The sequence below is a fragment of the Contarinia nasturtii genome, unplaced genomic scaffold (assembly GCF_009176525.2).
Source record: "Contarinia nasturtii isolate CC-2019 unplaced genomic scaffold, AAFC_CNas_1.1 Cnas_scaffold_1905, whole genome shotgun sequence".
NCBI classification, from domain to species: domain Eukaryota; kingdom Metazoa; phylum Arthropoda; class Insecta; order Diptera; family Cecidomyiidae; genus Contarinia; species Contarinia nasturtii.
In genome coordinates this window covers 15720-35884 of record NW_022199235.1, presented here as the reverse complement: position 1 = coordinate 35884, position 20165 = coordinate 15720, and the positions used below count along the sequence as shown (strand labels likewise).

The 20165-nt window shown below is 34.0% G+C and overlaps 4 protein-coding genes across 7 annotated transcripts; 2 read left to right on the top strand and 2 right to left on the bottom strand.

The window, feature by feature from the left end:
• Window positions 1-918: 918 nt before the first annotated feature.
• On the bottom strand, window positions 919-2150 carry LOC116347439 (odorant receptor 22c-like). Its single transcript, XM_031778017.1, has 5 exons — window positions 1975-2150; window positions 1846-1910; window positions 1446-1756; window positions 1049-1201; window positions 919-975 (listed from the first exon to the last, which is right to left on the bottom strand). The coding sequence occupies exons 1-5, from the start codon at window positions 2148-2150 to the stop codon at window positions 919-921; spliced, it is 762 nt and encodes a 253-aa protein (XP_031633877.1).
• A 2211-nt stretch (window positions 2151-4361) lies between these two features.
• Window positions 4362-9474, bottom strand: LOC116347482 (UDP-xylose and UDP-N-acetylglucosamine transporter-like). 3 transcript variants are annotated; one of them, XM_031778073.1, is made up of 7 exons: window positions 9241-9474; window positions 6994-7145; window positions 6746-6899; window positions 6338-6554; window positions 5617-5748; window positions 5292-5474; window positions 4362-5191 (listed from the first exon to the last, which is right to left on the bottom strand). In XM_031778073.1, exons 3-7 carry the CDS (start codon window positions 6820-6822, stop codon window positions 4787-4789), a joined length of 1014 nt encoding a protein of 337 aa, XP_031633933.1. In that variant the 5' UTR covers window positions 6823-6899; window positions 6994-7145; window positions 9241-9474; the 3' UTR covers window positions 4362-4786. The 3 variants fall into 3 exon arrangements, with proteins under 3 accessions (XP_031633933.1, XP_031633934.1, XP_031633935.1); XM_031778074.1 differs by lacking the exon at window positions 6994-7145; XM_031778075.1 differs by lacking the exons at window positions 6994-7145; window positions 9241-9474 and adding an exon at window positions 8506-8720.
• A 4745-nt stretch (window positions 9475-14219) lies between these two features.
• LOC116347473 lies at window positions 14220-15783 on the top strand. 2 transcript variants are annotated; one of them, XM_031778061.1, is made up of 4 exons: window positions 14220-14508; window positions 14571-14759; window positions 14898-15335; window positions 15441-15783. In XM_031778061.1, the coding sequence occupies exons 2-4, from the start codon at window positions 14721-14723 to the stop codon at window positions 15621-15623; spliced, it is 660 nt and encodes a 219-aa protein (XP_031633921.1). In that variant the 5' UTR covers window positions 14220-14508; window positions 14571-14720; the 3' UTR covers window positions 15624-15783. The 2 variants fall into 2 exon arrangements, with proteins under 2 accessions (XP_031633921.1, XP_031633922.1); XM_031778062.1 differs by having other exon boundaries at window positions 14554-14759.
• Window positions 15784-18757: 2974 nt separating this feature from the next.
• On the top strand, window positions 18758-20130 carry LOC116347438 (zinc finger protein OZF-like). The gene is made up of 2 exons (XM_031778016.1): window positions 18758-19134; window positions 19223-20130. The coding sequence occupies exons 1-2, from the start codon at window positions 18758-18760 to the stop codon at window positions 20061-20063; spliced, it is 1218 nt and encodes a 405-aa protein (XP_031633876.1). The 3' UTR covers window positions 20064-20130.
• The last annotated feature ends 35 nt before the right edge of the window (window positions 20131-20165 follow it).

Here is a 20165-nt window from a genome sequence, read left to right as displayed (position 1 = left end):
ATCTCCCATACAAAATTTTGTATTAAAATTTCTTCAAACTTTCAGAATGCTACTTTTGTGTGAAAAAAATACTCTGTGCAAATTTTCACGTCATTACGATATCATACAGGCATTGAAAAGTCTATCAAAAATTATTTGTATCGCAAAACTAATGTTAGATTCAGATTTCTCATGAATTCATATTTACGGTAAAAGATATGTACGGCTGGTAATAAAAGAGACTTTAAGCAGAAAAAATCTTAAAAGTGTCTCATAATTTGTATAGGATTTACATAAGATGGAGACGGTTTAAAAAAAACTTAAAGTCACTTTTATTCTCAGCCGATCATATGTAATAAATGAATGTTGTGGATCACAGTGCGGAAAAGTTCATCTTACGGATCATCTTAAGGTCTTAAACCTTTATTTTTCATTTCTTTAACCCAAATTTGTTTTAGGCGCTCATTTTTTCTTAAAACAAAAGTTTTTCTATATTTTCAGTTGACATTTTCAAACAGCTTAAATTTTTATTTTTACATAATAAATGTAATAAAATGAATAACATAAAATTCAGCACCTGTTTCATATTTACTGTGTTATCATTTACTCTTTAAATGGTAAAATGGACTACTATTTAATAATTTTTCACGTTTTATTTATTTTTTAAATTTTCAAAACTGTCATATTAAATTAGTGAAATTGAAATATCCAAAGAAAGAATTGGAAATCATTTTATGCATTCAAACGATCAATGCATATTGCATAAGCATGATAACTGTATTTGATCGTTCAAGAACCATTGAATGGAACCTATTACAAAGGTCCATCCTAAACAACCATCTGGTCAACTGAAACGTTTGGAATGATTATGAGTAAAAATCGTTTCCATATAATACCGGTACTGAATTTCATGTGCCACCAAAATGAGTCACAGATGACTCAGTTCTTAAGCATATTATTCAATAATGTTATGTAGGATCCGGCTGTGCTCATGATCTGAAATCGAAACAATTACCAAGTAGTTTCACCAAATGATTATTAAGAGCGTGAAATTTCCGGAAAAACCAACCTTGGTGTATGCCGTTAATGTCACTTCAAAAAACGGCACCTTTACAAATTTGGCCATCTGTCCTCTTAGAATCAACATATGAATCATTTTTTGGTTATTCACATCCAGATAATACCAGTCTGAATCGCAAACCATCTTGCAAATGTCCAAACTCTAAAATTGATTTAAAAAAATAGCAAAATTGCTATAAAAATATATTCTTATGTAAATACGTGCGACAGAAAATACTAAACATGTTCACATATTTGATTTCCGCTGTACGCATAAACAAATGATTGAATCGTTACAGTTACAATATAAAACACGTATATAATTTTGTCCGATCCAGTTGCCTGACATGACATTAGAAACAAATAGAATATGTAAAAATTAGAAAAGAAATAAAAATCCAACGTACCTTCAAAAGATTAATCGACCCGATTCCAATGATGAGCGCAACCGATATAAAATGCATCATAATAATCAATGTGAATGCTTTTATGAATAAATCAATGACATCAAATAATTTTATTTGCTCGTTTATGGCTGCAATTAATTTGTGGCGAACTTCACGGTTTTTTGCTGCTGAAAAGGGATGATTTTGTTGTGTATTTCCAAGTGAATTTCGAATTTTCATGGTAATTAGTTTGAATTGAGCAGCAATGTGAAAACATGCCGTTATAAAAACGCTGTCAATGCCATTGAATACAGTCGCTGTGCAATATCCGCCTATTTTTGTGACAATTAATTCCATAAAGAGAGACAATTGAAATTCGTTCAATTCGCTGACCAATTGAAAAAAGTATGATTTTCATTACCGTATGTTAAATGGATGTAACAGGCCAAGAAGTATTTATCCGAATATTGATCAATGAAGGGATAACTTTTGAACGAAGAAAAAACATTTTTTTAAAATCAAAAATACAATGGGAATGTTGGTGACTTACACAGCTTGAAAGGGTTGCTCACGAACCAGAGGTTGATTGGTGATAAAATAGAATAAATTTGTGACAATTGGTTCGAACACATAAAGACTGCAGGTGGAAAGGCCAGCCGATGCTAGAGAAACCGTCGCAAATGTTGTGTAAATAATTACCTTTCGATAAATCGCCACCTCTTCCATTTTGTATTCTTTACACCCCAAAAATTGACGCTTAGAATTCTTTCAATAATAAATTTTGGTGAAAAAAAAATTATCAATTTACCTTTTGAATAGTATTTTGATAGAGATTGAAGAAGTTCACAAAAATCATTTCGATGAAAGTAAAACGCTGCCAATTTGGTCCTATAGAAAAGATTTCTTGATATTTCTGCTGCTGGGAAAAAGTTATTTTTAATTTTCTCACCATGAAATAAACTGAAATACACCGGCACAAAATGATTCGAGTGCCAAAAAAAGGTTATTAAAATTTACAATGCCATGCAAAACACCGAAACTAGCCGCGAAAAACTGACACACACAATTTACGTAGAAACGTTTTGGTAATGGACCTTCCGCCAAATCCATCGGCCAAATACCATAAATTCGCAGAAAAATTCGAGACGCTCGAAAGAAATCGACTTTTGATAAGTGCGTCTCGGTGGTTTTATCACTGATTAACATTGTAGCGAATTTATTTCTTTCCAATGGAAATGCAACCGTAATTTCAATCGCATAGTGGAACGCAGGTCGTTTTTATACTATTTCTCTGAAAGGTAAAAACACGTTTTAAATACGAGATCAAACGGAATTTTTAACGTAATTTCAACGAAATTCAAAGTGATTTGGTGCTACAGTAAACCGTCTACCGATTCTGTTCAGTGAAATATGGGCGGCACCGCAAACTATTCAGACGCTGGAAAATGCTTTGATATAGAAGACGAGCCAAAACACAAAATGTTATGTTATAGACGCTGTAATACATGAATGGTGGATTTTCTAAATTTGGTGTCTTACGCTCATATTTTTGCTGTCGAATTTTTTTATCGAAAAAATATCCAAAGGACTTTGAGATATTTCGATAGAAATTGATCAAAATGTAAATGTTCTGATTTTAATGTTTTCTTGAACTGTTTGTCACTTGATGCCGAAAAACAGGAAAGTGAGTGTAAGTTGCACATTGGTCAAGGGTTTGATAAAAAATAAGAGTTGAAGTTAGTTAGTAATAAGAGCTAAAGAGTTCAAGTTAGTATAGAAATACCAACTGAAAATCCTCTCTTTCTCTCAGAATACACATTAATGTATCTAATAGATACTATCTATCTTCAGTTTAGCGTTGATATCAATGAGCAATAATTTGGTTTTGAATTAGTTCAAATTAATTTTTGCTCCAATTTTGAACGATTTTCCCATTTTTTCCGAACTTCAAAAATTTCCATGGAATTCGACCAATATACATTTTGAGTGATCCATACTTTGGTGAGACTTACCTTTAAACCTTAGTTTAAACCAAAATTGTATTTTAAAATCGTCTTCTAAATCGATTGTTTTCAGGCACCATCATAGATGATGACGTAAAATTTTTTAGGGGGGGTGGGGATGACACAGCAATGAAACGACAACAACAATAACACATATTTTTATTGTCAAAATTTTGATATCAAATGGTGTCGACATTGGTGACGGTATTTTGAAACAGACTGTGTAATCCATATTCATCGTATATGATCCTATGTAAAGTTCTATACTTGATCTAGTTCACATTGACGGTTCAAATCGTTTATGTCCACTAGCGAGGACATGGACTGTGTGTTTCTTCTGTTACATGTACGTTGTAATGGACAAGTATAGTAACATGGCGTCGTTCAAATAAATGTAAAAATCCGTCCACTCGTGTCGACACCATCTAGCACGGTAGTAGGGATTTCATTGCTGTGGGGGATGATGGCAAAATTCTGTAGGGGGTTCCTGGAAAAATCCATGGGGGAAGATGTCAATAATTTGTACGAAATGAGGATAAAATCGTTTTTTTTTTTTTTGAAGTCACTTTTTGTGGCGAAAATCCCTAGCAAATCGGAAGAATTTTCTCGACCAAAAAAAGTGAAGAGCAAAAAAAAGGTCCTCATTTCCAAAATTGTTGAGGGTTCCTGAAAATATTTTTGGGGGGTCAATCGACCCCTAGGAACCCTCGTCATCACCTATGGGCACCATGAAAAAATAGTAAATTTGTTCATAGAAAAATTCCCTCACTTCGCCATGTGCCTCGCGTAATTTGACGTAGCATGTTTCCATCGGATTTAAATCCCATTCTACCATCCAGCAAAACATGAAATTTATATGGAATAGTCTTGACAGAACCATCTGTTTCCTTTGGATAATCAAAAAAAGTATTTAAAATCGAAATCCATACAAGAATTTTGAGTTGATGAAATTCATGAATAAAAACGGTTGAATTTTTATTATTTACAAGTGTATGAAACGGACAATTCCATTGGTAAATTATTATTGAAAGATTACATACAATTGACAAATATTCTATCCTAAAATTATGCTCTTAATATCTAAATTAGCTTGGTCCATATATTTTATCTCAACTGAATGCAAATAATTCAGAAAGCGTTTAAAACATTAAAATCTAAGAAAATTTGTTTTTTTTTTTTTAACTTAAAATTTCATTTATCAGCAATCGGTTTCATTCTGAGGTATTTCTCATACATTTTTTCACCATGCATCTTATTCGAACGATTTTTGGTACCAGATTTTTCCTGATAATTAACAAAATAAGCAAACAAAAATGCAAGCAATGTGATTTGTGACTCATTCGCAAAATCGATGGTAAATTAATTTTGTTTTGATTTTTTGCTGGCGGTTATCGCGGCTGCTTTGTTGGTAAATGGTGGCAACATTTCTGTGAAAATCATTGTGCCGAGGAATACTAATAGCGTGCCAATCCAATGGTAAATGGTGAACGGGTTGTTGAAGTAAACAATTGAGAACAGCAACGATATGAATTTTCGTAATGTGACGACCAATGTGACAGTCAGTGAACTGCACTCGGTTGTTAGTACAAATACCGAACTGATGCATAAATATTGCGTTAAACAATTTGCAAGCAAATAAAGCCATAAAATTGGAATCGACACACCGACTATGGGGACGGCGACCGGTTCACTGGCACTCGCTATTGCCATGTGCTCCGCAATGTTGCTGTACATCAACAAAAATCCAGGCAACGGCAATAAATGCTAATGTAATGAGAGAGAGAGAGAGAGAGAGAGAGAGAGAGAGAGAAAGAGATAAATTTATTGAGCAAATTGAGAGAATTTACAAGGTCTAATGACTTACGCTCATGTAAAGTGCCTCACGTGGATGCTTTCCGTGTTGTTTGTACAAAACTTCCTGATAAATTCCCATTCGCGCCGAAATGAATAAGGCAAGAGTCAGAAGGGAAATGCCACACACCCACCAGAAAAACACCGAATAGCCACTTGTGTCCTCGAGTCCCAACTCCGGGTTGGCGGTACTTCTCTGAAAATATATTCAAAAAAGTTAAAGAAGGTATCAAATGAAAAAAAAAAATCTGAATTTTTTAGAATTATTTCAAAACTATTTTTCTTTAGATCAAGGGCATATAGGCTGTGAAAAATGAAAAAAAATCAAATATACTCACAACATTGCTACCGGACACAATTGTACAAATGACAATTCCCAATGATATCATAAACACCGACAAATATTTTGAGAATGCGTAACTTTTACGCAAAATTATGATGCCCATCACCATATTTGCGATCAACGAGCCCTGTAACGATAGCAAAAATTTTTAATTATTTTTTTTGGAAAAAATTGTAAAATGTCAAGCATGGATATTATTCATTGTATAAATAGAATGGAATCGCTTAGTTATTCAAATTAAAGAATAAAATATAATTTCAATTAATTTTTAAAATTTCCATACAAAATTTGGAGGTCATTAACCTCTTTAAACAACATGAGGTTTTATTTGTTTTCCGCACATTGTGGAAAAGGTATTTTTGCGACATTTTACTGAATATCCACATCTGTCTTTGGGAATTGACAACTTTTTCAGCGCAATTCACAATTTATGCTCTTTAGAAAAAAAATGTCCGGTCATATACTCTTTTTTGGACTCTTCTGTGTACATCGAAGCGTAAAATATTTGGCATTGTGACAACATTCTATGCGTCGACCAAACATTGTTTCGAAAATAGCAAAAACATGCTTACATAGACGCTCTCCGTTTATTCGTTCCTACATAGCGAAAAAACACCGTGCCATATTTTATCCATATAGTGCACTTTGAGCTTCGACGCTACGCATATTGTGAATCCCTTTTCAGTTTTTATTTCAAAAGAAAAAATTGTACTCACCGCCCGAAAGATCATATGTAATGGCATCGGAATATTAAAATCAAACGCGTAATTATTGCATACACTGGCTATGAAGAACATCACGACTAGAATAATATAACTTTTGTACGGAATTCGAAGTGGTTCAGTGCCGAATTTAGATGTGAAAATTAACCCTTCCAATGCGATGAACGCAAATTGAGCAAATGTCACCAAATTACCGGAACCAGGGTCCATTCTAATCGAAGAAAAATTAAAAAGGAATATTTTAGAATTTTTTCGGAATTTATATTTTTTGGATTTTTTTAATAAAAAAATATTTTTTTATTTTCTTCAATTTTTGTTTTAATTCAAAAAATATTTTTAATGCAAATTAATTCGATAGAAAAAAAATGTGTGTTCGATATGAAAAAAAAATGTTACACTTACTTCACCATGTACTCAAGAACGACGACATTGGTGCAGCATCCGAGAAATGTGCCGAGAATTGCCAATATCACCTTCATTTTGTGTAGATTGAATTAATTTGTACTTTTGAAATTGAAGAAAATCCGTTATACTTTGTTTAGCCTCTTTAATTCACCTAAATTAAAAAAAAAATAAATAACAGAATTTTTTTTTTCAAAAACAATAATTAATTAAAAATAAAATTTTATTAAAATATTTTAAAAACTCACGAAAATAAATAAAACTGTGTTGGAATTTTTTATGAACGAGAAGTTTTTTCTAAAAAGGTTTTTTCACCCCTTTTATGCCAGAGATTTGTATGTAAGTAATTACGAAACTTACATACTAAACCATTTTTTGACCAAAGTTAAGTATATTCTCTCTGAAAAATATAAAAATCGCATTTAAAATACATGTTGCAGCGGTTTAGTATTTTACAGAGGGAGATACAGAAAAAGAAAGAAAGAAAGAGAGAGAGAGAGAGAGAGAGAGAGAGAGAGAAAGAGAGTTTATTTTAAAGTTTTAACAATTTACAGGAAAATCGGTATTTTTCACGCAAAATCTTCATTTGAAAATGGTTAAAAAACATATTGTGTTTCGATAACAACTCGCGACATGTTCACTGATATGCCTCGCGTTTTGAGACTCTCAAAAATGAATTGAGAGCTGGATTGAGCATCTCATGAGAAACACTCTTCCCACACTAAGTGTACGGAAAAGTAAACTCAATGTCATTCAAAATTAGATTAATTATTACTTCGTTTAAACAAGGTACTGTAGCAATAAAAAAAAACTCACAACTTCTCATAAACAAAAACGTTCGAAATCATCGTGCCATGTGCTATATCTCTCAATCAAATCACCAAAATAAAAGTATCAAAATAAACAAATGTTGTTTAACAATGAAAGTGACGGTGTTAGAATTGATTCAGTAAATATAACACATCAATTGTGTTATCATTCACTGAACGGATCTGACATTGATATATGAATTGCGCAAGTGAAACCGGTTCGCAGCAAATTAATGCAAATGATTGTATTTGCGGTTTGGCAGAGTTGAAATCTAGATTTATCACAAATATGATGTAATTATTTATCCTCAGCGTAATTAAATTTAAGGATTGCGGTGTGTGCGCTCCACCTAAATATCATTCATTAACCGCATACAGTAGTTCACACCCCAACAACACAAATTGACAAATAATCATCATTCACTTTTAACTCAATTTCATTTTATCACTTCAGTTTTGGGTGAATGATAGTTGCGGCATGAATCGGTCGAGTGTTTTCTCATCTGAATAAGTGGCGAATTAAACAGGTGATTATATTATGAAGACGGCCGGAATCAACATTAAGGGAAAATAACTGACTTGGACATGAGGTCGATTCGGCTCTTCGACCCACATAAGTCACTGCGAGTTTGTATAAAAATTGTTTTCAATGTCTTTCATTCGTTCAAAAAAAAACTATTGATTTTTATCGCTTTCAAAGCTTGAGAAAGACTTTTGAAGAAAACTGAAGAAATATTTCTTGAGCGACACTAAGTCATGATGAAATAAAACAATACAATTTCTAGCTCTTCCATTCTTAGAACCGAAATCTTTGCGATAAGGAGTCTAAAGATATCATGATAAATTTCCAAAAAAGGATTCATTATTCAGCACCAGTAAAAAAAACACTTTTCTCCGATAAAACCACTTTATGTTTGATTTTAAACTTTTGTTCACCCTTTTTTCACGTACAAAGTCACTGGGTCATTCGTTCGCCTATTATCTTTACTGGTTATGTAACAGTAAAAAAAATAGCGTGCTAGAGCCTCAAGTCTATTTATTTTTCAGTGTATAAAATCACTTTGTATTGTTTCATTTAACAAGACACAAAATTACTTTTTTTCTTCAATCAAGTTTTTTCTGCTATTTTATTGTTCCTGTCGTTGTCGATATCATCAAAATAAAATCTTGAAATAAACCAAGTAGTGCTTGTCTATCTCTAGCATGACATTTTTATCAATTTTTATTAACTGAGAACAGCAAATCATGATGATGAGAGTATAATAAGCACATTTAACGACTTTGAATCCAATTTGTTGGTAGCCAATCACGGTGTGACATGAACGCTTCCATCAAATTGTTTATCATATAGTGACGTATCAAATTGGCATGAGATGATAAAATATGCACAAAACTGAAGTATGAAGTATCAAGGTAATTCTGAAGCAACTGCATTTTGTAGCAAAAAAAAACTTTTTATTTTTATGCACAATTGATTTTTCACTGCAATTAAATCGAATCAGTATATTTTAATTCAAACTTGAAGGATACAAATAGAATAAAAATAAATGCCTTGCAACCAAACACAATTCATTGTCAAACTTTTTGTATGACGGAAGTATCAAGACACCGCACTTTATTTACAAATAAGACGCTTAGTTTTGGCTCTTTACTCAAATTTTCTGAATATTTGCGTAAAATACTCACATGCACACCAAGTTTCATTCACACTGGCTCATCAAACGGTGTTCATTTTTGAAACAATTGATTTCTGTTCACACGTCGTTCTCTATTTACAAATATAATACTAGACAGAACCAGAAGTTCGATGTTGAAACGACAGCACCGACCACACGACTAATTACTTTTTATTTCCATCGAAATTGATGTATGATTGTTGTTGTTTCAATGCGATTCAGCCTTCAATTTTCGATTCACAGTATTTTTCTCGTACTCACACTTTGTAAAACTGAAAAATGACACAAAACGTCAATATCAGCTGTTTTGCGGCGTTCGTGCGCATGAATCTAGTACTGCACTTTTTTATCCGGTTGTTTTGTCTAATATTTCAAAGGCAACTTTTAATAACGAAGCAAATGCGTGAAAATGTTGTTTTATTTGAAGATAAATTCATGGAAATGTTTCGAGATAAACATTTTTGGTTTCTTTTATTTCTTTTTACCAAAAAGACATTTAAGTTCCATGTAAAAATATGTGACGATATGAAAATACATACTATTTATTACATAGCATACATTCAGGCGACTATCGAAAACTGTGCGTAGAAGCTTACAGGCAAAGTGAATGAGAGTAAACAAAGTAGCAGTGGAGAGAAGTACAACGAACGAAAAAAAAGGCGAAAAAGACCCTTTTAAAAAGAAATCAAAGGAAAATATGAAATCTCGATTAATGTCAGTTTTGAACTTTTGATTGGTGAATCGGATCTCTTTTTGTATTTTCTAGCAAAAAGCCACTATTTGCTTAACAAATCTTCATTGGCTCCAAAGCAAATGTTGGGTCTTGTTTCTAAGAAAATAAATGCGTTAGAGAGATAGCTAGAAGATATTCAAAATCTAATTTTACTGGATGATTGGGGACTGCGAAGAGACGATTTGATTAGTTTTTTTATTATCTGTTAACCGGTGTAAGTTTTGGACCGAACGGCGTACCCACATACACAAATATTTTACACAAAAAATTACATTCTGAAAATATTAATACAGATTGTGATTAGAATTTTTTGTTTTTGAGCCAAATTTTTTGTATGGGAGATTACTTTTATTACAATTCCGCACCCGTAACGCTGGAAAGGTTTTTTTTGTTGATTAAAATATCTTCAAACTTGGTGAGATTATTTGAATGAGAAAATAAAATTCACAATTTTTCACTGTGACCAAGTTTATTTATTGCTTTTTTTGATTCGAAATTGATCGGATTTCTTCTATCCATAGGTCCTATGGCATAGGAATACCATTTTTTACCACCATAGCGGATTCCATAAAAACGTAATTAAAAATCGGATTTTATTGGATCATTGAATTTTGATGGAATATTCAAACCAAAAGCTTCTTATTCATAATCAGCGTTATGATGATTTTTTACCATATTTCAAAAAGTCCGAGAACAACACAAACGATTGGATATCAGTTGTCACGATTTATTTGTTGAACCCAATGGTGATCCAATAATTGAATGCTATCATTCTATGGTTGAGAAGAATTCTTTTGGACTTTCCGAGTATCTGAGAATGCTCGGCTATGATGATTCATTTATTGAGGCAATTATGGCAGCAAATAAGAATGTTGCACTCGCAGCCATATTACCCACTTTTTTGGAACCATTTTCAATGCGTTTTTGAATCCGCGTCGATGCGTTTTTGAATCCGAAAATAAAGTTTGCATATTACTCAGATCCAAATAATCGAGATAGAGAAGCTATGATAAAAGCAATGCAAGATCAAATCGCTCTTGAGCAAACAGAGACTTATAAAAAGGCAGCTGCCACTCTTATTTCGATGCCGCATTGTTTTGAACATGAATATGGATCGTATGAATTCTGTGATTGCTACATTGATTATTTCACATCATCAACCTATCATCCAGTTGGCACTTGCAAAATATGAAATGACCCCATGAAATCAGTTGTAAATACTAAAGGTCAAGTGCATGGAATCGATGGATTAAGAATCGCTGATGCTTCTATGTAATATACATGAATGAAGTATTCCGAAAATCGATTTCAATTAAGGAATTTTCATTTGCTTCTTTTATTTTTAGAATGCCGGAAATTGTTTGGGAAAATCCACAAGCAGCAATAATAATTGTTAAGTATTGAGAAATACGTTTGAATAGTTTGATAGTTAGTAAAAGACTAACAATTTATTATATGATATTATATACAATGGTTACTTGATATCTAAACTAGAAGATAGTAAATACAAAGGCTATTTCATAATAATGATGGCTGAAAAATTAGCTGACGAACTTGTTCAGATCCAATCCAACGTGAAGAACAGTGTTGAAACCAAGTGGGTGGGCATCAATTATCATAAGGAATCACTCGAATTTCAAACAAGCTCTAAGTACTATCTTTGAGTTTACTTGGATTAACAAAAAAAATCACGATCAAATGGATTGCGTTGAAAAATGAGAAAATAAACCACTTTTTAAAGAAAATAAATAATAATGTTATTTTTTGCAGGGACCATAACCGTCATATGGCATAACACAGTGACAGTGGCTATTTTTAGACCCATCGTGGTGAAATATAGCAAACTAAGGCGGAAACAATAGAAAATGAGCATCATTTGTGGTTGAAATAAGAAAAGAATATTGATTGGATTGAAATGTGATGGGTCAGTCAGCCAGTGTGATATGTGTGATGGTTCGGTGAAAATCAATTCCAAGAAAATCGGATTTTCATTTGTGATGGTTTTTCTTCTCGGTTTGAGTAACAACAAAATTAGGAGTTGTTATTCAATCGAGTTAAATCGAACCGTGCTATCGCTTCAATTGAAGCATGTGTGTGCTTTTCTATCCATATTCGCCGTAGTGAGTGTGGTTGGTCGTTGTGAATCGAGACACTATTGTGTGTACGGCATTATTTATGTTTGACTCGATGATTCAAAAGCCATTCTACCATATAGATTCGCATTAATATTGGTTTCTTTTTTTAATGCTGTCATGATTTTTCTATTATGTCAAATGACTGGACATTTGTTGTCGTTCATTTCGATTTAATAGAGGAACGAACAAATGAGCATCGTTGATGCGAATGTTGAACGGAACAAAATCAGGCACATTTCGAAATTGGCCGAAAAACTCATATTCACTCACACCATTCACATAAGTTCAATGATTTTCTATGGACAGTGAACCCACTCACAAACTCATTCCAATTATTTTCCGCGTCACTCTTTGCTCTGGGTCCCACGTCTCTTTCTATCTCAATCTTTTGCTACCTCCATTCCTCCCTCCCCTTCCCACTCTCCCATCTGCGGCCATAAAGTTGATTTTGTCATTTCATAACTAATTTTCGTTTTGGTTGGAATGCTTCAATCGGATATGTTAACCATTCAATTGCTGTCCAACTTGGTTGCGTGGCATCATGTGACAAAAAAACCAACTCCGAAATGTTAAAAAAGTCTCTCGCATTTATGTTTTCTTATTTGATTTTTTTCTCTCAACTTTTCCTGTTTATTTGTTTGGGACTTCTTTTCGCTTTGGATTTTTTTTTATTTGGTTTGTCGTTTGGGGAATTTCAGATAAAATAATCGATTATTGCGGTTTATCTAATTTTTCTATCTCGGACTTTTTCTTTCATCCTCTCGGCGTATGTGTGTTTCTCGAAAAAAAAAGCTGTATGGATGTCGTTCATTTCGATTGAGATATTATTTTCGGTTATTTCAACGACTTTTCTGTGCTTTATTTGTCCATTTTACCTTCTTGTGAAAAATCACATCAGCCACGTTCATATTGCGTAGGGTATGTTTTTCCTTCTTAATACCACATTCATGAGTCGACTAGATGTTCTCCGAGGACAGCTTTAATAGAATGATGCGTTCAACACGTGTATTTATTGTGTTAGTTTTTTTACCACACGACATATGATTCGAGCGGTAATGATGGGCCTTCGTATACCCCAAGAGACGCATAAATTCAACCAAATTCAACGACATGGAAAAGAAAAATGAAATGAAATAACCACACTAATGGCCAACAGCGGTAATAAAGATTCAAAATGCCCATTTTTGACTCATTCCCATTTCCTGATCCATACACACATACTCCCCGTCTCTCCTTTCTCACTAAATCACAAAAACATTGTCCAAACCCATGTTCGATTCATTTTGCGCTCGGTGAAGAGCCTTGCAATCAAGTCGATTTGATGGTGCCAAATAGCACTCGATGCGATACAATATGAAGAGAAAATTGTGTGCGAGATTTGTTTGATTAGAACTACAAATGGGTCTGAATGCGAATGCAATAGTTGACGATTTAGAAAATACATCATTTTTGAAAAATGAAAAAAGGTCACTTGAAAACGTCACGACAACAGTTCCAAAATGCATGCTCATTTACTCTAGTACATACAAATACAATGAGAGACAGAGAGAGAGAATCCACAGAACGGAAGTGAAAAATTTTCAAAACTGCTCGGCAAACGTGACCAATTTTCCATTTCCGTGTAAGCATCGAAGATGGTTTCATATTTTAGCAGCGAATGCGACACAATGGCACGTGTTTACCGAAATCAATTTTCTTCGGTCTCTCTCTCTCTCTTTCTCTCTCTCTCTCTATCTTGTTTTACATTTTGGTCGATGCTCAAATTGGCTGGCCGATGAATGGAAAAATGGACCACAAATCACTAAAATTGAAACGTGATTTTTCGCATGCGACCAAAATTCACATCAGCGCCAAAAGAAATTCCGCAATAAAAAATACTCTCAATTGGATAAATTTAATTTTGACTAGAGCTCCCAAAATGATTCACCATCGATGGAGAAAGACACATGCTTACCAATCTAAAATTACAAAATGCTGTTTTGTTTGTTTGCACAAGTGTTCCTGCATTAAATACGTTTATCAAAACACGCCTCATTGACAGTGAATGACATTTGCAACACATTTTCAATGAAAAGCAATATATGTATTAATTTTTTAAACACAATCCAAACATACACAGCTGCAAATACAGTCGATTGCATTTTTATTTGCACTCAAATTTTGCGTTGAATTTAATTAAATTTATTAATCAAAGTCACTTCATAGAGTGAATAAATCAGCAAATGTTGAGATACTTCATTTTCAAATAGTAAGCTTTTTTCAAAGTAAGCCTTTTCAAGTAATTTAACAAAAAATCGAACCAAATCAGGCAATATAAACATAACTGACGATAAAATCAACAACAAACATCAAGTTTCCACACATAATTGACATTTGTGCCTTTTCTTTAGTCGCAAGATCTAGTTAACAAGTATTATCAATTTGCTACAAAATTAATTTGAAAAAGTCACAAAAGTCTCTCTTTCACTTCAGCGATGTAAATTTACAAGCCACCTTTTAAAATACCTGAGTTCGAGGACAATTTCACAGAATTTCAATAAATCGTTTGTCATCAAATATTTTTTTATCGTTCAACGTCGCTCCATTTTTATTGTTCGACATCGTTCATCGTTATTGAACAAAATGCCAGTGGGTTCAGCATTTGTCATGGTCGTTTTCATTGTAAGTCGTATTGTAAGATTTTGATGAATTGTATCAATTTTTATTTCGTGAGAAAAGAGACGAAAGAAGAAAAACTGCGTCAATTTTTTATATCCCGATTGACGTCACATATTTATTTTTTATCAATTTATTCCGCAGCACCTGTTTGTCGATGCGGATCTCATACAAAGTTCGAAAGCCGAGGTCGAATATCATCGCTTTTTGATCGAATTGTTAAAATTAGAATCAAGTGAAAGTGCTCATTACCAGCGTATCGTGGATTCATTGATAAAATTTGTAAAGTTCTATAAGCTTGAGGGCCTCGAGCTGGATTTCACCGTAGATCAAGTGATTGAGCTTGTGTTAATATTCGAAAGGGTGATAAAACTGAAAATTGCTCTTCTGAAGAGTCTCACGAGAAAATGGGTGCCACGCAAATCGGTAATTCGAGATGAAAAGGTTCAAGCACTTGCACAGAAGGATGAATTACATGCCTCGAGACAACTAAAAGTGTACCGTAGCCAAATGGTGTGTTTAAAAGAATTTAGCTCTTGTGTTAATTTAGAAGTAATTGCCAAGAGATTATCATCGTCAAAGGTTCGTGTTGAAGGTCAATAAAATTTGGTCATTGTTTGATGGTTAACCAAACAAATCTATTTAATGAGAGATAGAGAGAATAATATTTTCTTTTCCTCGTTTTAGCTCGAAATGATTGTGGATGCCATCGAGTATCTTCTTCCGTATGCCAAAATATACTCCGAGGAATTGGATGTGTGCATAAAGGGGTCACTTTTAAATATCACATCATTTGGAAAATCAACAGTCAGTGAAAAAAAAGAACCGGCAAAATGGAAAATATTTCGGGAGCCAGGCAAAAACTCATGAAACAACGAATTAAATACGAAAAAGATAAAACATACTGGTTCAACAACATTACAGCAACGAAAAAAGGTCGTGAAACAACAGATAATATTTGCGAAACACTGGAAGAGTCTGTGTGTACTTTTTTTGTTATTCAATAAAAATGTGGGTTGAATGATGCGTATGTGTGTTATATTCACTTAGTTCATTGCAAAAGGTGCAAAATTGGGTTAATGTCATTTTAATGTGACGCAAATTTGGAAATTGCGCCATTTCGCACTTGACGCATATAATGTGTGTGTGTTTTAAACGAAAACAACAACAACCAATTTCTATTGGGGACTTGCTGTTGCAAATACTACAAAGGAAGACACACTCTCATTTTTTTATATAGACAATTTACGACTGTGGATCAAATACAATGGAATTGCTCGCAGAATTGGCGTGTCGACGTCGCTTTCAGCAGGCGGAAGGATTTTTATTGTTATGTTTCAAATGAAACACCATAAAAATGCTTACCTATAAAACAGGGTTCGGCATATAAAAAAAAAGCGCAACAGACGCAAAAACGAGGAAGAATAACCAATAAAATATGTTGGTGAATCCAACGAATGAAATATAGTCGCTGACATATATAAATATAAATCCACATAAATCGAAAAAGACGAAAAATTGGAATGAAATAAGCGGCTTATCAAAAGGAATGACACGACGGAAAGAAGACAAACATCTAGAACGCTTTATGCTATAGTAATGGGCCAGTGGCCACATGTGGTTTGGCCGACTTGATTGAGAACATGCAATAAAATAACCACAATACCAACAAATAACTGCTACAAATTGTTCTTTTCAAATGGCCATCGAAATCTACTCTCTTTACAACGTCTTCACATACTCATACCATCCAACATGAACCTCATGCCGTATCTATTCATCTTTATCTGTCTCCATCTCACACTCTTTCCTCTCTTCACAATGTATATGCTTGAATAACATCTATCGCCTCCATCCACCTTCCGATGCCAAATATTCGTTCGATTTGCCCGAAAATCCGGTTCGACATCAAGTAGCAACGACAGCATATTATAATTGTAAACACTTGTCAAAAAATTTATTCGAAATCCGTTGTTGGAATATTTAGCACATGTTTATGTTATGTTTGAACGTGATTTTTCACTTTTATTATACCCCTTCAATGCAGACAGTCGATGCTTGAATTCGATTCGATTGCTTTTTGAGCAAAACAAAAAAAAAAGCCTCAACGACTCGGATGGGCTTTGATGTTACCGAAAATCGAATGAATAAAATGTGCTGCATGCCAGCATCGTCGCTGTCGTTGACAATGAAAATTGGAAAATCTCAAATGACGGTCATTGTCGTTCGAACTCGTTAGCATATCAGCTCTATTTTCACGATTGTGTCTCTGTGTCATTCAGGCACGTTTGCTTTCAACGATCTAAATCTATGACAAAACTAAAGGTATTCTCGATATTCAACTCTCTCTTCCGCGCGCTTTCTCTCCCCCTTCCGTGAAGCGAGCTAAGCTAAATTCGAAGCACATTTCCACATCGAACGGGCTTCGGCTGACTGATTTTATGTCACCAGAATTGGCATTTTCGGCAATTCGCATGCAACCACTTTTGCACGGTAAGCCAAAATATAGTCAACACATGAAACAAATAAATTTAAATAGATCCACTTTCGTAATTCGTATATATACGCAAATAAATGTACGACAGCTGTGCACCGCCAATAGAAACACATATAACCACCGCTCGCACTCTTATTAATAAAATTCTTCGATTTCAAGCACACTACTGATTTCGATATGGCACCGTTTCCAATTCTCTGATACCGTTTTTAGAATAAAACATCAAACTAAATAAAGAGGATTTTACATCTGTATGACTAACTATTTCGGATTTTTTTTTTACGGCGTCATATCGACCAGAGAATTTTTTTCGGGTAAGTTACAATTCTCCTTGAAAAAATCGCGTGAAAGATTACATAAAGCGACCCAGGCATGCGCAAGGGCAGGTTTCTTGTTTTATTGGTCTCAAAATACTGCACGACTGCTTGACGACTTGCAAAATCATCATTTTTAATTGATTGTTGACGATTATTGATGTGTCAAATTGATTGTATAATTGGAGTCATTCAATTGCCGTTGTTTATTTATCTTTCTTTTTGTCATCTCATTCCTGTTACGTAAAGAGAAATATGTAATTTTATCACGAATAGTCAAATTAAATCATCAAAATGTGTTTCGTTGAACATGGTTTTTATATTTATTGAAAAAAATGTTTCCCTTTTCTTGGCATGTAATGCGATTCTTTTTGAAATAAAACTGGTTCTCATACGAAAATAAATAGATCTTTATTAATTTTGAAAAGCAAATTTGGAAATTAAATTTCATTTCATAGAATAGATTTCATGAAATATATTCAAAATCGATGGCGGCAAACTTCACGTCCACTTCATTGGAATTGCCAACTTTAGCGATGCAAATTGGTATTTTCCGTGCTGCCAACAAACTAATGCTCATTGATGCAACGCGCACACTGAAAACACGTACGATTCATAAGCAAGCGGCTATTGGAAGATGTAACACGTATGTCGTACTGACCAAATAATTTCTCGTGATTTTGTGACCAATATATATATTCAATATTTCAAAGGTGAGTGTTATAAATGTCCATTGCCATTGGCGTGAACGTGTACAGGATAAAAAGAATTTGTGGAATTAATTACAATTGAAATGAGAATGAGTAGAATTTGTTGGTGTTGACTCTGTTGAGTGGTGCAATATTACGATATGTGGTAGAGGTTATGTTATATCTTTGTGCAATTCATTCCACTTTCCCAATAAAACAATTGAACAAGTTTGGAATTCATATTGGTTTAGTTAGTTAATTATCTTCTTCTATGCATTTATGCACAAAACTTCTGCTAGACTAGAGAAAGCATTATGCTTTTATTGTGACAATTACAGTGACACATATTTCTGACATTAAATTTCTGTTCAAAAGAATAAATTAAATTCAGAAAGAAATACATTTTTTTATTAAGAACAATATACATTTCGAACTGCAAAATATTTGAATTGGTTTTTGTTTTGTTTTATTCTCTTTGCTCAAGAGTAGTTGAAGAAACCGACAATGAATCTATTCCCAAGCAAAGGAACATTGGACGCAAAAGTTAAGCGTAGATACAAGCGCAAACAAAGCACTCGAAAGTTCGAAATTAAGGAAGAAGTTATCATAAAAGAGGAACCAAGAGATGGCGGTGAATTGATTCATTGTTCGCCACCATCATCACCGGTTGGTGCGACTCAACGCACGCTCAAACCGGAGAGCGAGAGCGATAGTGAAGTGTGTAGCGAGTACGACCTTGATTATACAAAGAAAGAAATCAAGAGTGAAGACGAAGAATGTACGAAGAAAAGTTGCTGCTCATCGTCACCAAATGATGGTTCAAATCAACGCAAGGGCGATGATCGAAATAGTGGAAATCGATTGCATCCAGAACAAAACGCGTTGAATGGCGAAGGATCAAGCGGACGTAATTCCAAGGGAATGAAACGAAGAGGAACAAAGAAGGAAAATAAATCAAAAGCTGTGAAGGAATCAGCTGGAAAGAAGGAGAAGAATCACAAATGTATGTGATTATGCTGCATCGTGGAAAATCAGTCTAATCAGACATATCCGAAGACACACCGGCGAAAAGCCTTTCGTATGTGAAATATGTGAAAAGGCTTTTACACAAAAGCATCATTTGAAGCGACACAAGAAAGTCCATGCCACCGAATTTCCATTCCATTGTCCAAAGTGTCGTCGAGGATTCAAACAAGAAGTCGAAAAGATCGAACACGAAAATCAATGCCAACATCGACAATTCGAATGCATTGAATGCAAATACATCACTGATAATTCGTCACATTTCAAACAACACATGCCAATCCATAGTGATGTGAGGCCTTTCCAATGCCGCATTTGTTCAAAAACATTTATACGAAAAAATCATCTTCGCCAACATTCGCGCACTCACACCAAGCAACTACCGTTTGCCTGCTCGAAATGTGGACAACGTTTTGCTGACGAAAGCTGTAAAAAAACGCATGAGGATCGATGCAACTGTCTACGTTTCGAATGTTATCTCTGCCCATTCAAATGTTTTCAGAAAAGTCATTTGAAATACCACATGCAATCAAAGCACACAGGCGAAAAACAATTTCAATGCAAAGTGTGCTATAAGAAATTTTTTGTGAAAGTTTATCTCAAGAAACATTTGGCGATTCATGTTAAACCGAGCCCAATTCGTTGCATCAAATGTTGTCGTCGATTTGTAAACGAAGGCGATAAGAATGCACATGAAGAACATTGCAATCGACGCCACTACGAATGTTACATCTGCAAAGCTTCAGTTCGCGATTCACTGCAATTAAAAAGTCACATGCGAAATTAGGGTGGTTTTTTTTTTGGTCATTTTTCGGAATTTGTTGGGCAAATATTTTTTTTGCGTCTATTAGACGTCAGAAACAACATACCGGTGTAATTTTTGGTTTTC